This window comes from Fukomys damarensis, unplaced genomic scaffold, assembly GCF_012274545.1.
Source record: "Fukomys damarensis isolate Sample0158 unplaced genomic scaffold, DMR_v1.0_HiC HiC_scaffold_21, whole genome shotgun sequence".
Classification (NCBI taxonomy): domain Eukaryota; kingdom Metazoa; phylum Chordata; class Mammalia; order Rodentia; family Bathyergidae; genus Fukomys; species Fukomys damarensis.
This window is the reverse complement of record NW_022900933.1, coordinates 32,777,847-32,790,384: the sequence shown is the minus strand read 5'-3', so window position 1 is coordinate 32,790,384 and position 12,538 is coordinate 32,777,847. Positions and strand designations below refer to the sequence as shown.

At 34.5% G+C, this 12,538-nt stretch overlaps 1 protein-coding gene across 1 annotated transcript in view; it reads right to left on the bottom strand.

The window, feature by feature from the left end:
• Unc79 (unc-79 homolog, NALCN channel complex subunit) overlaps positions 1-12,538 on the bottom strand; it is a 211,737-nt gene that overhangs the window by 184,559 nt on the left and 14,640 nt on the right. Inside the window, exon 6 of the mRNA XM_033766768.1 lies at positions 5,949-6,041. Within this exon, the coding sequence (XP_033622659.1) occupies positions 5,949-6,041 (93 nt within the window). The remainder of the gene's footprint in view (positions 1-5,948; positions 6,042-12,538) is intronic.

The window sequence follows — 12,538 nt, the reverse complement described above, 5'->3', positions numbered from 1 at the left end:
TTTTTTTTTTTTTTTTTTTTTTTTTTTTTTTTTTTTTTTTTTTTTTTTTTTTTTTGGTGGAGGGTGGTTACCAGGGATCAAACTTGGGACCTTGCACTTGCAAGGCAGGTGACGGAACCACTGAGCTAAATACCCGACCCCTTTAAGACTTTCTAATAAGTAAACTGTAAATATGCTTGTAGTTTAAAGCCTCTGTTAATCAGCCAGATATAACCACTCAATGTCCTTGGCAACTTCTTCTTCATCCTTTGGCCCTTGCCTCATTGTGGGAATTTCCAAGACTTTATGTAGAGGGGCAGTAGTAGGGATTGAATAGGGGGGCCTTTGTGCTGAGCTACAATCCTGGTCCTTTTTAATGTTTTGGGGTTTTTTTTTTTTTTCTTATTTTGAGACAGGATCTCACTAAGTTGCTAAATTGCTCAGGCTGGGCTCAAATTTTCAATCCCTCTGTTTCAGCCTCCCAAAGTGCTGGGATTACAGGTGTGCCCCACTATTCCTGACCCATTCTACTTTTCATTCAGTGTTATCCCCTAAGCAATCTCACATTCAAATATAATTAAAGTAACCATCAACACACAATTCAATGAAGGTCACTGGACACTTGCATATAGACTTAAAGTTCATTACCTATCTACCAGGCATGGTGGCGCACTCCTGTAATCCCAGCACTTGGGAGGCTGAGGCAGGAGGATCGCTGTGAGTTTGAGACCACCCTGGTCTACACAGTGAGTTCCAGGTCAGTCTGAACTACATAGTGAGACCCTGTCTCAAAAAAACCAAACAAAAGAAAAAAGAAAAAAGTTCATTACCTATAGTCTAGAGTTCTGTTCTGAACTCTAGATCCATAACACAGCTACATACACCTCCTTTCAGGTGTCTTACAGGCACTTTGAATACATGTGCAAAATAGATCTCATAATCTTCCCTGATGAGAAGCCTCATCTGCTAGTGTCATCTTTATCAGTGAACAACCATGCATCATCTAGTTAGAAACCCACTGTACTGAATATGTCACAAACACCTATCAATTTGACTTTTTCAATAGCTCCCAACAAGTCTACTTTTCCCAATTTCAATTGCTTTTGACACACTTGAACAAATGAGTGACTTCCTTATTGTTCTATCTATACCTAATCTGGTGCCTCTTCAATCCAGTCTCAATTGAAATCAGAGTGACACATAGGCATCCACTCAAAACCCTTCCAAGCCCCCTGCTATAAACACAGGACTCCCTAACAGAGCCCACATCATCCTGCTTGCTTTCTAAGTTTCATGTCACAGAAGGCAACCCTCACCCAGAAGGCTGCACTGAACCTTCACTTCTACCAGTTTAACAAGTTCCCTCTTGATACATGAGGTTCCTCCGCCTGAACTCCTATCCCACTCCGAGCTTGTAGGTCTTCTTAACGATATGCATCACTAAGTTCTTAGACCAAAAGTTGCTCTCTCAGGAAGCCCTTCCTGATCTCTTCAATAAAGGCAAAATTTCTCTCTCTGTACCTTTTGTGTTTCAGGCTTAAACTACTTGAATTCACAATGTAGCCCAAACTGGTCTCACACTCATGGCAATACTCCTGCCTCAGCCTCCGGAGTGCTGGGATTATAAGCATGTACAACTATGTTTAGCACAAAATATTCTTTTATAGAGTCTCATAACACAAGACACTTTAGACACTTACTATGACTGAAACTTTACACTTGGTTGTATGATTATTTAATTAATGTATTCTCCCTTCCCTACCATATGATAAGTGAAAGCAGAAGTTAGTTCTGTTTTGCTCACTGGGCAGCTATTTATTGAAGAATCACTATAGAAACAGAAGTTTGTCCTTAAACCACCACTGAGTGCTCAAGTATAGATGTACCAGGACACTATCTCTTACAGAGTGTTTGCTATTCTACATGGGTCTGCTACATGAAATTTATGCAGTGTTCCACCAACTGCCCCATGAACAGTCCTGAAAAGCCCATATGTTTAAACTACTTCTTTTCCAGAATGCCCCACCTAACCTATCAATCAAAACTCTGTTGTGCGGGGGATTTAGCTCAATGGTTCTGCTGCCTGCTTTGCAAGCATAAGGACCTGAGTTCAATTCCCAGTACCAAAAAAAAACTCTGTTTTTGTTTTCTTTGCTCAAGTGGCATGATGCCTTTCCTGATCAGTGTGATCTAAGGAGTTCTCTCCTTGTAATGAATTAGTACCAACTACAGCGTTTTTGTTGTTGTTGTTGTTACTCTCCACATACTACTTTTATTTATAATTACTGATGTATGTGAAATGCCTAGTATTCCCAATTAAACATATATTCCACAGCAAGCACCATTTTTACATTCCTGTGTGTTTTTTACAATACCAAGCACAAAGCAAACTACACAGGAGATCCATGAGCAAGTAATGTGCTCTGCCTTTAATACACAATTAGCTGCAAGTACCACGCTGCCACTTCTTGCTTCTCCCAACAAAAACATAAACAAAATAATGATGCCCTAGTACCTGATCCCAGAGTGCTCCTGGTGGACAATGCCTCACTTCTTAACTGTTTCCCACATTTTAATACTATTTTGGGGTCAGAAATATAATTCCTACTATAGAATATCTGGCTATAAAAATTCCCCATGGACACATGAAGATAAAGAAAGATAAATTTAAGGCATTCATAGGTAAATGGATGCATCTTGAGACCACAATATTAAATGAAGTAAGTCAGAAACACAAGCTAAAATACTGCATAGCTTCTCTAATATGGGAAAAATTATATATATGGAGAGAGAAAGAGCAAAATAGAAAATAAATAGGAAGTAGGGAAATCTTTTTTTCAAATGAATGGGGAAACAGGAGACAGAGAGGAGGGGAGGGGAAGAAAAGGAGATTGAAAAAAAGAGAAAAAAATAGAGCTTTTGCAAGTACAAAGAGACCAAGAGTTGGAAGGAACAGGAAGAGAGGGGAGAGGTAAGGAATTAAAAAAAAAAAAAAGAATTAAAATGTATTATGCACATATAACAACCCCATAAAATAAATGTAATCATTATGTACTTCAAATATGCACTATTAAAAATATTTTAAAGACATATGACATTAAAATAGACTCGATATTTAAAACTGTCAATTTACAAAACAGAATTCCTATAGAGAACAATGACAATTAATGTAAATTGAAGACAACATGATTATCTAGATTGAAAATACTAACACAAAAACAATTACCTGAACTAGTAAGTGAACTTTCTATAAAAATCAACTATATTTTATATGCTAGTAGCAACAAATTAGAAAAAGGACATAAACTCCATTTTAAAAGGATCATCAAAATGAAGCATTTTAGGATAAACTGAACAAAAATATGGAAGACTTGTATGCTAAAAACTATAAAATATGACCAAGAGTAACAAAATATCTAAATAAATGGAGAGGTTGATCACAAAACAAAAAAGATAAAGATGGCAATAACATAACTCGCCGATCACAGCAATGTTCCAATGAAACATACAATTCAAAGAAGAAAACATCAAATTGTAAGGATTCACATTGCTATTAAGTACTTACAATATGCCAGTTACTAAGCCAAGTGAGGAATTTACATATATTCAACTTGTTATATTCCTCCAAACATTTTAAGAATTATGCCCATTTTATAGATGAGAAAACTTGGCCTTAAAGAGGTTTCTCAAGGTTACACTAACACACAATTTGCATATAAACTCAGATATGAATCAAAATATGTCTAACCTCAAGGTATATGATTTTATCCATCCTGCTCTACTGCTTTCCTACATTAGGACATAAGCCACAAAAGACTTTAGTTAACTAGATTCCAAACAAAGGGCTTTTTTTGTCTAGAAGACAACCTATATAAATATAATTATATTCTTATGTCCTTCAAGCTAAACAGAGTGAACATGAAATATAACTTCCCCAAAATACACATTTTAATTAAATTCATATAGTAATTATAAGGGAGTTCATACTTAAATGATGCCATGGATTGAATGTGTTACCTCAAAATTCATATGTTACATCTTAATCCCCAAAACAATGGTATTAGGAGGTGGAGTTACTGGGGGATGATTAGATAGTGAAAGCAGAACCATCCTGAGAAGGATGAGTACCATAATAAAAAAGTTACAGATAATTCCTCTAACCTTTCTGCCATTTTAGGACACACTCCAAAGATGCTATCTGTGAATCAGGAAGTGTGCCTTCACCAGATGTTTACGGGTAACTTTTGCAACAGCATGCCCCACAGACTAAAACAGAAAATTGGTACTAAGTAGTGGGGTGTTACTGCAACAAATACCCAAAAGAGCTGAAGCAGCTTTGAAACTAATTAATGAGTAGAAGGTCTAACAACTTTGGGATGCACTCTAGAAAAGCCTACATTGCTGGAAGTGAATTTTTAAAGAAAGTTCTAGTGAGGACTCAGAAATAAAAGAACAAATCTATAGAGGAAGCCTCAATCTTCTTAAAGAGTATTCAAATGATACTGAAAAGAAAGTTGGCAGAAATATGGACAGTAGAGAAAATTCTGATGACATATTAGACAGAAATGAGGAACGTGTTTTTGGAAACTGGAGATTGGACATTATTGTTATAAATTGGCAAATAAGTGGGCTGAATTATGTTCATGTCCCAGTGTTTTGTAGAAGATAGAAATTGTGAATGCCAACACTGCATATTTGCTGGAAGAAATGTCTGAAAGAAGTGTAGAAACAGTGACCTGACTTCTTCTGATTCCTTATAGCAAAATTCCAAAAGAAGGAAATTATTTAAAGACAAAATTGTTAATCAAATAAGCAGAGACCATTAAAGTTATAGACAAGCAACTAATAAAATGGCTAGGTGGCCCTCTCAGTAGATGCCAGCACCTTGATCATGACTTTCCAGGCTCTGGAACTGTGAGAAATTAATATGGTTTCCAAGCCACACAGTTTATGGTATTTTGTTATAGCAGTCCAACTAAGACAAAGGATGGGAGCTTGGTGATGCAAGCCTTGATTCCAACTACACAGGAGGTGGAGGCAGAAAGATCAGTTAATCCCAGGAATTGGAAGCCAGCCTAGGCAGCACAGGGAGACTCCATCAAGGAAAAAAATAAAAATAAAAAAACAAGGGTGACACAGACAAAGAATAAATATTTTGAAACAAAAAAATATATATATTTTCCTTCATTTTCTGTCAAAAGCTAAATTATTAGTCAACTTAATTAAACAAAAGGTTAAAAATAATGCCATGAAATTTGATCACTTTCCAAATAAAGATTAAATGAAAATAAAAAGTGAGGCCATAACTTAGCATATGATTGCAACAGTCAGCTCTTTTATGTCAGATTCCCAAGTTCATCTGCAAATATGCTGACAAATGGAAATCAAAGTTAAATCATATGCAAACCTGTTAACATTGCTAGTAATCTAAGACATTATTTTTCATCATAATGTGCAATAGGTCACAATGAGACAAGCACTTTTGTGCACCAATAGTGGGAATATTGAAATTTTTTCAAGACCTTTAACTCATAAGTCATTCCTTTATAATTTCTTCTAAGGTAAAAGAATATTCATATGGTACTGGAGGACCAAATTTACCAAATTATTAAGAGTGGATATTATTAACTGTTAAATTTGCAGATGGTTTTTATATTTCTCTAGTTTGAACTATTTCTACACACTTATATTCAATTAATTTCCAGTAAATATTATAAAATTTCACCCTCATATATTCTAAAAATGTTACTGGCCAGCAAGGTCACTACTACTACTACTACTACTACTACTACTACTACTACTACTACTACAATAGGCAATTTTATTCTAATTCAAAAGTGATTTCTAACATTTCTCCAAACGCCTATTCCACTAAAAGAAGTTTTAATATGAATTTTCCAGCTTGCTTATTGATATCTAACTTAGTGATTGGTTTTGGAATTAGTCAAGCTGCTCAGATTTCTACTTACCTGGATTTGATGTGTACTGCATTGCAATCATTAACATGGAGGATGCAGAGAGATTCACATGGGCAGGAACACCTTCTTTCCTGGAGGAGCCCACTGAAACCAAAAATTTTTGTATTAAAGTTCAATCCATATGTTTAGGCATATACACTTGTTACTTTGTATAGAGCACAAGAACTAAGAATTAAAACGAAGTCCTAATCAAACCAATGGATGTTTTGTACAAATAAAACCACCAAAAATTTTTTTTGCATACAATGGTAAACTTGTCATCATCCATAGCAAACATCTAGAGAGAATCTACAAGAAGGAACAATGCCAGAATGTGACGTAATGACTTTATCAGAGTTGTACTTTAGTGTGATCTCTACTCCCAAAACGTTTACATCTAGATGGAAAAGAAAGAAAAAACTGAACCTCTACATGCCTAAATATAAAGGCACATAAGGTTGTCCCAATAATAAAATAAAAGATTTATGTATAAGACCAACCTGACTGTATTAGCTTATAGAGATACACATGAAATAAGCTAGTATGTGTAGCTTCTTACTGAATTACATATACAAAGTTAAAATTATGTATAATAAAAATATATTAATTTAAAATGTATTTCCAATGTTTATACATCATTAAACAATATTATTCAAACCTTCACATGTAACTTCATCATCAATATTTTCATTACCATGAAGATCAATTTTTTTAGTTTTCCAAAGCTTACCATCTTTATATCCATTTGAGCTGTCTAATATAAAGTATTTTTTGAATCAGTGAATAATGTAGTTGCTGTACATTTTATCATATGCCAATGAGAACTCCATCACAAAGCAACTTTGTTTCTTCAAAATCCATCTTATAACTGTATAATCATGATCTCCACTTAATATGCCACTTATAAAACATCACTAAGTGTCTCATTCATGGTGACATCAGACATTAGTACATTACTATGTCTTTCTTTTTCTTAATACAGTGTATCAAGTAACTCCTTTAAACATTCAAAATTACCACCGATAGAAGTCACTGCAGGTGATATGTTATCTCCAAGGGGTAATTTGTTTTCCTAAATACAGTAAGTGAGAAAGGACCCACAATAGGAAGAACTCTAAAGGAAATTTCTCTTTGCTAGAGATAACTGTAGAAATGGAAGAAACTTTTCCTTATACTTGAGCTTATGTGGTAAATTGTCAAGCATGAACAGAATAAGTACAAAGCATAAAACCCTCAAAAAGTCAACTGTTAATTTCCTATACATAAAAGACCATTGATATGGGCAACAAGATAAAAAAAATCAAATAACCTCCAAACCTGCTTTATTTTATTTTATATGAAATTATACTACATGGGAAACATAATCTCACCTACACCCAAAAAGAAAAAGACAGTTTATAATAAAATACATGATAACAGATTCAACACCATAATGGACACCACCCTTTACAACAATTTTATAGAGACAAACAAAACAGATCCATAATTGACTAGGGGCTGAATGAATCATACAGTGAATGTAGAAATTTTAAAATTTATTACTGTAAAAGACACATTGCCATTAATCTTCTCTCAAAAATATTCTCTCTCACTTTGAACATACTTACCCATCATTCTTGCCACTTTCTTGAGGAATTCTGGAAGTCCTGTTTTGTGAGAGTCTTTATAAGGTGCAATCAAAAATACAGCAACCACTGTTGCTAAGTGCAATTCAACAGAAAAGGAGGCTAGCAAAAATATTATGATGTGCTCTCAATCACCTTATTCACCAGAGCTGCACCATGCTACTTCTGGATCTACCCCAGAGTGAAAATGATCATGAAAGGTAAACACATTAGTTGATTCAGGACATCAAGGCAGCCATGACAGTACAACTAAAGACACTTATAAAAGAGGACTCCAGAACTGCTTCAGAAAGTGGCAAGAATGATGGGATAAGTGTGTTTGAAGCAAGAGGGATCGATCCCTGGTACAAAAATAAATAAATAAGAGAAATATGAAGCAGGAGGAAGTATTTTGAGAGGGATCAAAGTAATGTATCTTTTACTGGTAATAAACTTTTAAACTTGAAACATCCATCATATTTTTCAGTCATGCTTCATAAGTACTCCTGAAGTTAATTAGTTTGGCTATACGATATAAATAAGTATTAATAATTAGACAAAGAGAGATTAGTACACTGTTCTTAGATGGTAAACTTGATTAAATCAAATGTAATTAAGGAAAAAGAACTTTGAGTCAAATGCTGAATAATAAGATGCAGATGCTCTTAAATTCAGTTTTGTGGGTGCCCATATCTAGAAATTCTAACTCATCAGTTTGGAAAGCAAGAAACTCCATGTTAAATTAATAACCACATGAGGTTCTGACACAAGCTAGCCTTGGATCTCCCTTTGAAAAATACTGCTAGAAAGATGAGAAATAGAAAAAGGAATACCCAGTAAGGTACCCAAGCATGGGCAAAATCACAGCATACACAATATTCCTTGTGCCTATAGACAGACAGACAGAATGATTGATTTGGGGGGACACATATTTTTGTCTTTGTTTCAATTCAGCTCAAACTTTCAATAAGCATTTCTCAACACTGAAAACTACTGTTAAGAGAGGCTGAGCCATTATGCCTAGAGATCTTTAAAAATGGGAGATATGTCCAACTGTTTCAAGTGATTTAGATGAAGTCCATTTGGAGAACTGCCCAAATGGTTCAGCAACCTTTGGATGTCCCTGTTACCCCTACCTATCCATTCTCTAGCCCAAGAAGGCTAGCCATAAAGCCAGGGTTCACCTTGCTAAAACCCTATGAAATTGACTTCAATACTTACACGGACAATACCTTACAATTTCATTGCCTTCTACTAGATTAATAAATCACTGCAACTCTAATTTAATAAATATGCACAATCACACATCATTTATCAAATCTTGTTTAAAAGGCATAATGTAAACATATATACCTATTAGAGTATTTAAAAAATACACACAACAGAAAGGAGAAAATAGCCAAACTAGGAAAAATTTTTTACACTAAATATTTTTCTCAGGAGATACAATTAAATGTTTTCAGTCCTATTTCCTATATTCCCAGTACCACCAGAACTATCACTACTATCATCCCTCCTTTCATGAGTATTATCAATCCTCCATTTTATAATTCCAATGTAGTATCATGTATAGCTCCTACATGATTCTCGATCAAAAAATATATAGAAAAAGTCATTTTATAAAAAAGACCAAATTATTTGCATGAGAATACCAATGTAATTATTAAAACTAGAGTCCAAGTCACTGAGATTTATAGCCAAATGTTCTATTCACTCATTTATTCAACAGTATTTTTTTCTTTATCTCCTATGTACTAGTTGAGAGGAAAGGGCAAACATATGCCAGTGAAGAAATATAAAGGCAGGCAGGGGAATGGAGAAAAGGCAATGGAAGGTTCTACATTAACTAGAAAGTAAGAAAGGCATCTTGGAAGATATGGTACTTGATCTGAGACATAAAGAAAGTAAGAAAGCAAATCATTTGACTATTTGGAAGAAGGATTTTGAGAGAGAGGAAAAAGTATGGAGCAAGCACAAAACAGCACCTTTCTGAAACCTCAAAAAGGCTGATATGAACAGAAAGACTGAACACATGAAGAAGAGCTCAAAGTAGTGAGGTTGGCAGTGGCCAGATTACAGAAGGCCTTGTAGGACAAGTAAGGATGTTTAACTTGGTTTGCAAGAGTGATGGGAAATTAGATGGTTTGGATGGAGGAAGTGCCATGATCTGGTTTACATATTGAAGGACAGCTCTGGCCTTTTTCTGGAGAAAGAGCAGGAGTAAGATGAGAAGCAACAAGACCAGTCAGGAGGGTAAGTTAGTCCTTAGAAGGGTTAAGGGAAGCAGAAGACCAATTTATTGGATTGGTCTTGATGACAAAAGTGGTAAGAAGTAGTCTGAGTTGGATTATTTTGAGAGAAATGCCTCAACTTTGTATTTTTCTGAAAATTCAACAATAAGGGAGTGACAAGAGAAGAAGGAAAACCTTTTGGCGCACATCATAGAGCCATTTCCTATACTTTACCAGATTTTATTACCTGGATTCACACATAGTTGCTCCTTTGCTCAAGCCTTGAGAGCAGAGATAAATTATTCCATTAGGGAGGGTTTGAGCATATGACAATCATTCCTTCAGAAGGGGATATCACTTTAACATAAAGGAAAGATTAAATACATTATGACCCTGAAGTCTATACAGTACTAAAATATTTACAGATTGGGAAGTTGATGACCATTCCTAAAGGCAGAATGCCCGTTAACACTGCAGAAATACCCTACCATGTTCTAGGACATGATATGATAAACCTGATATGATAATTACTGTTATTATATGGCAAACTAAGGAGAAAAAAATCCAAACTCTAATGGATTACAACTTACCTCAAGCAATATTTAAAATAATAAAATTTCAGAACAACATGGAAATTTCAGAATAATGTTAGAATTACTTGCAATGAGATGTGACATGTCTGCAATTTGACTACTGTTTGGCCCAGATACACTTGGTACAAAGTCACAGAATATTCTAAAGTCATTCCCACATGTTATCTCACCATCTTCACAACAAACACGGAATGTAGACAGAGGGAGTTATGACTACTGGTGCTTTTAAAGCTAAGGAGAGGAAAGTTTGATGAGGCTATGAGATTTGTCAACAGCTGAAGGACCACAATGCAGCCCTTCTGAATTCCAGTACCAAAACATTTTTCACATTTCAACAATAAAGCTCATAGAGCACAAGACCTACCTTTCAAAAACCAATCCTTAGCTAATAAAATAGAGTGCATATAAGATCATTTAAATGTCATCAATATTTTGCATTTACTGCCTACTTTTTTCTATGTAATGTTAGTTTTTAGATCATAGAAATATATCTCATATCAGATGTAATAATAGTAATAGTACAAAAAATGATCCACGACCAATAGTCTGGAACCAGACATTCAGTTAAGTACACTATTACATTTAAGTCAAAGCAGATATTGAACAAACCTTTATTTTTCCTAAAGTAAATGATTTTCTGAGAAAAATCTAAATTGGAAAAGAAACTGGATGAGACTGGATAACATAGGATACTAAGATATACTAGAAGGTCCTTAAACTGACATAATTCCTTGGCTTTATTACTATCTTTTAAATAATGTAGCCCACATCAATTAATGTTCATTTGAAATCGGCTTTTTCTCTTTTCTGTCAAAGCATTATCTTCCAAACATATATATTTCAATTCAGTCCACAAATAACAGATCCTTTATTGGAAAAAGTTTCCATGGTGACATGTAAATGACTTTTTAAATTCTTACTAACTTTTTTAATATCTTTTTTATAAACAAAGAATATTACATACATATAGAAAACATTAAATATATTTTATTTATGAAAAGAGTTGGTAAGGAAAGATAAGGCAAAGCAAAGTTTTATAATAAACACATTGTTCACTCTGCAAGGCCTCAGAAAGAGTTATTTAAAAATAAAAGTGCAGCATTTGGTTTACTAACAAAGATGACATGAAAGATATACATATTATACAGGCATCTTAATCTAAAGGAGCTGTGATATCTCATTAGGCCCACTTCAAAGGTCCAAACTTCATCCAGGTGATATAGACAATGATACAATCATTAATGATAAAAGCATTTAACATCTGAAAAATTGTCCATATTTTATATTTGACCTTAGGAACACAAGACCAGAGATTTTTTAAAAAGCCTTTCCGTCTTAAAGACTATCAAGAACTCAGAAAGTGCAGCATTTTTCATACTAACATCTCATTCCTGAAATAAAAATACTCTGGAAAAAGTTAAGTGATCCAGTCTCATTTTCATCAAAATTTCTAGACATTAAAACAACTACCAAAAGCAGAAACAAATTGGATACAATAAATAGGCTCACATCCTCACACCAATCCACTTTAACATGAGTAATCTGGAACCAGATCTCTTATCTGCATCTTGTCTTTATAACTACTTTGTTAAATAATGAATACCAAAGAAGCACCTGAATTATGTAAAAGAATGTCCCTAACTTAATACTTTTCTGAATAATCAACATAAGGGAGTCATATGGGAGAAGAAAATCACTTTGGTGCACATGACAGAGCCATTTCCTACACTTTGCCAGACTGCATTACCTGGAGGAATACATAGTTTCTACTCTGCTCAAGCTTTGAGAGCAGAGGCAAGGCTGGTGCTATGATTTATTTTCAAAGATTTAAAGATGACAAAATTGGCTATTACTGAACTATCAAAATGGTGACTGAGAAATGTGGTCAAAACTAAGGGACTAAAAGCATAGCAATGAAATAAATACATGAACCAGATCAATGACTGGGTTAGTGGAAGACACATGTCATTTACATAAAATACAATTGATTACATAACATAAGATTTAGCCTAGGGGGTGCACACCTGTAATCCCAGCACTTGGGAGGCTGAGGCAGGAGGATCAATGTTGAGTTTGAGGCCAGCCTGGGCTACACAGTGAATTTAAGACTGGCCTGAACTACATAGCAAGACCCTGTCTCAAAAAAAAAAAAAAAAAAAAAAAAGGAAGAGAGA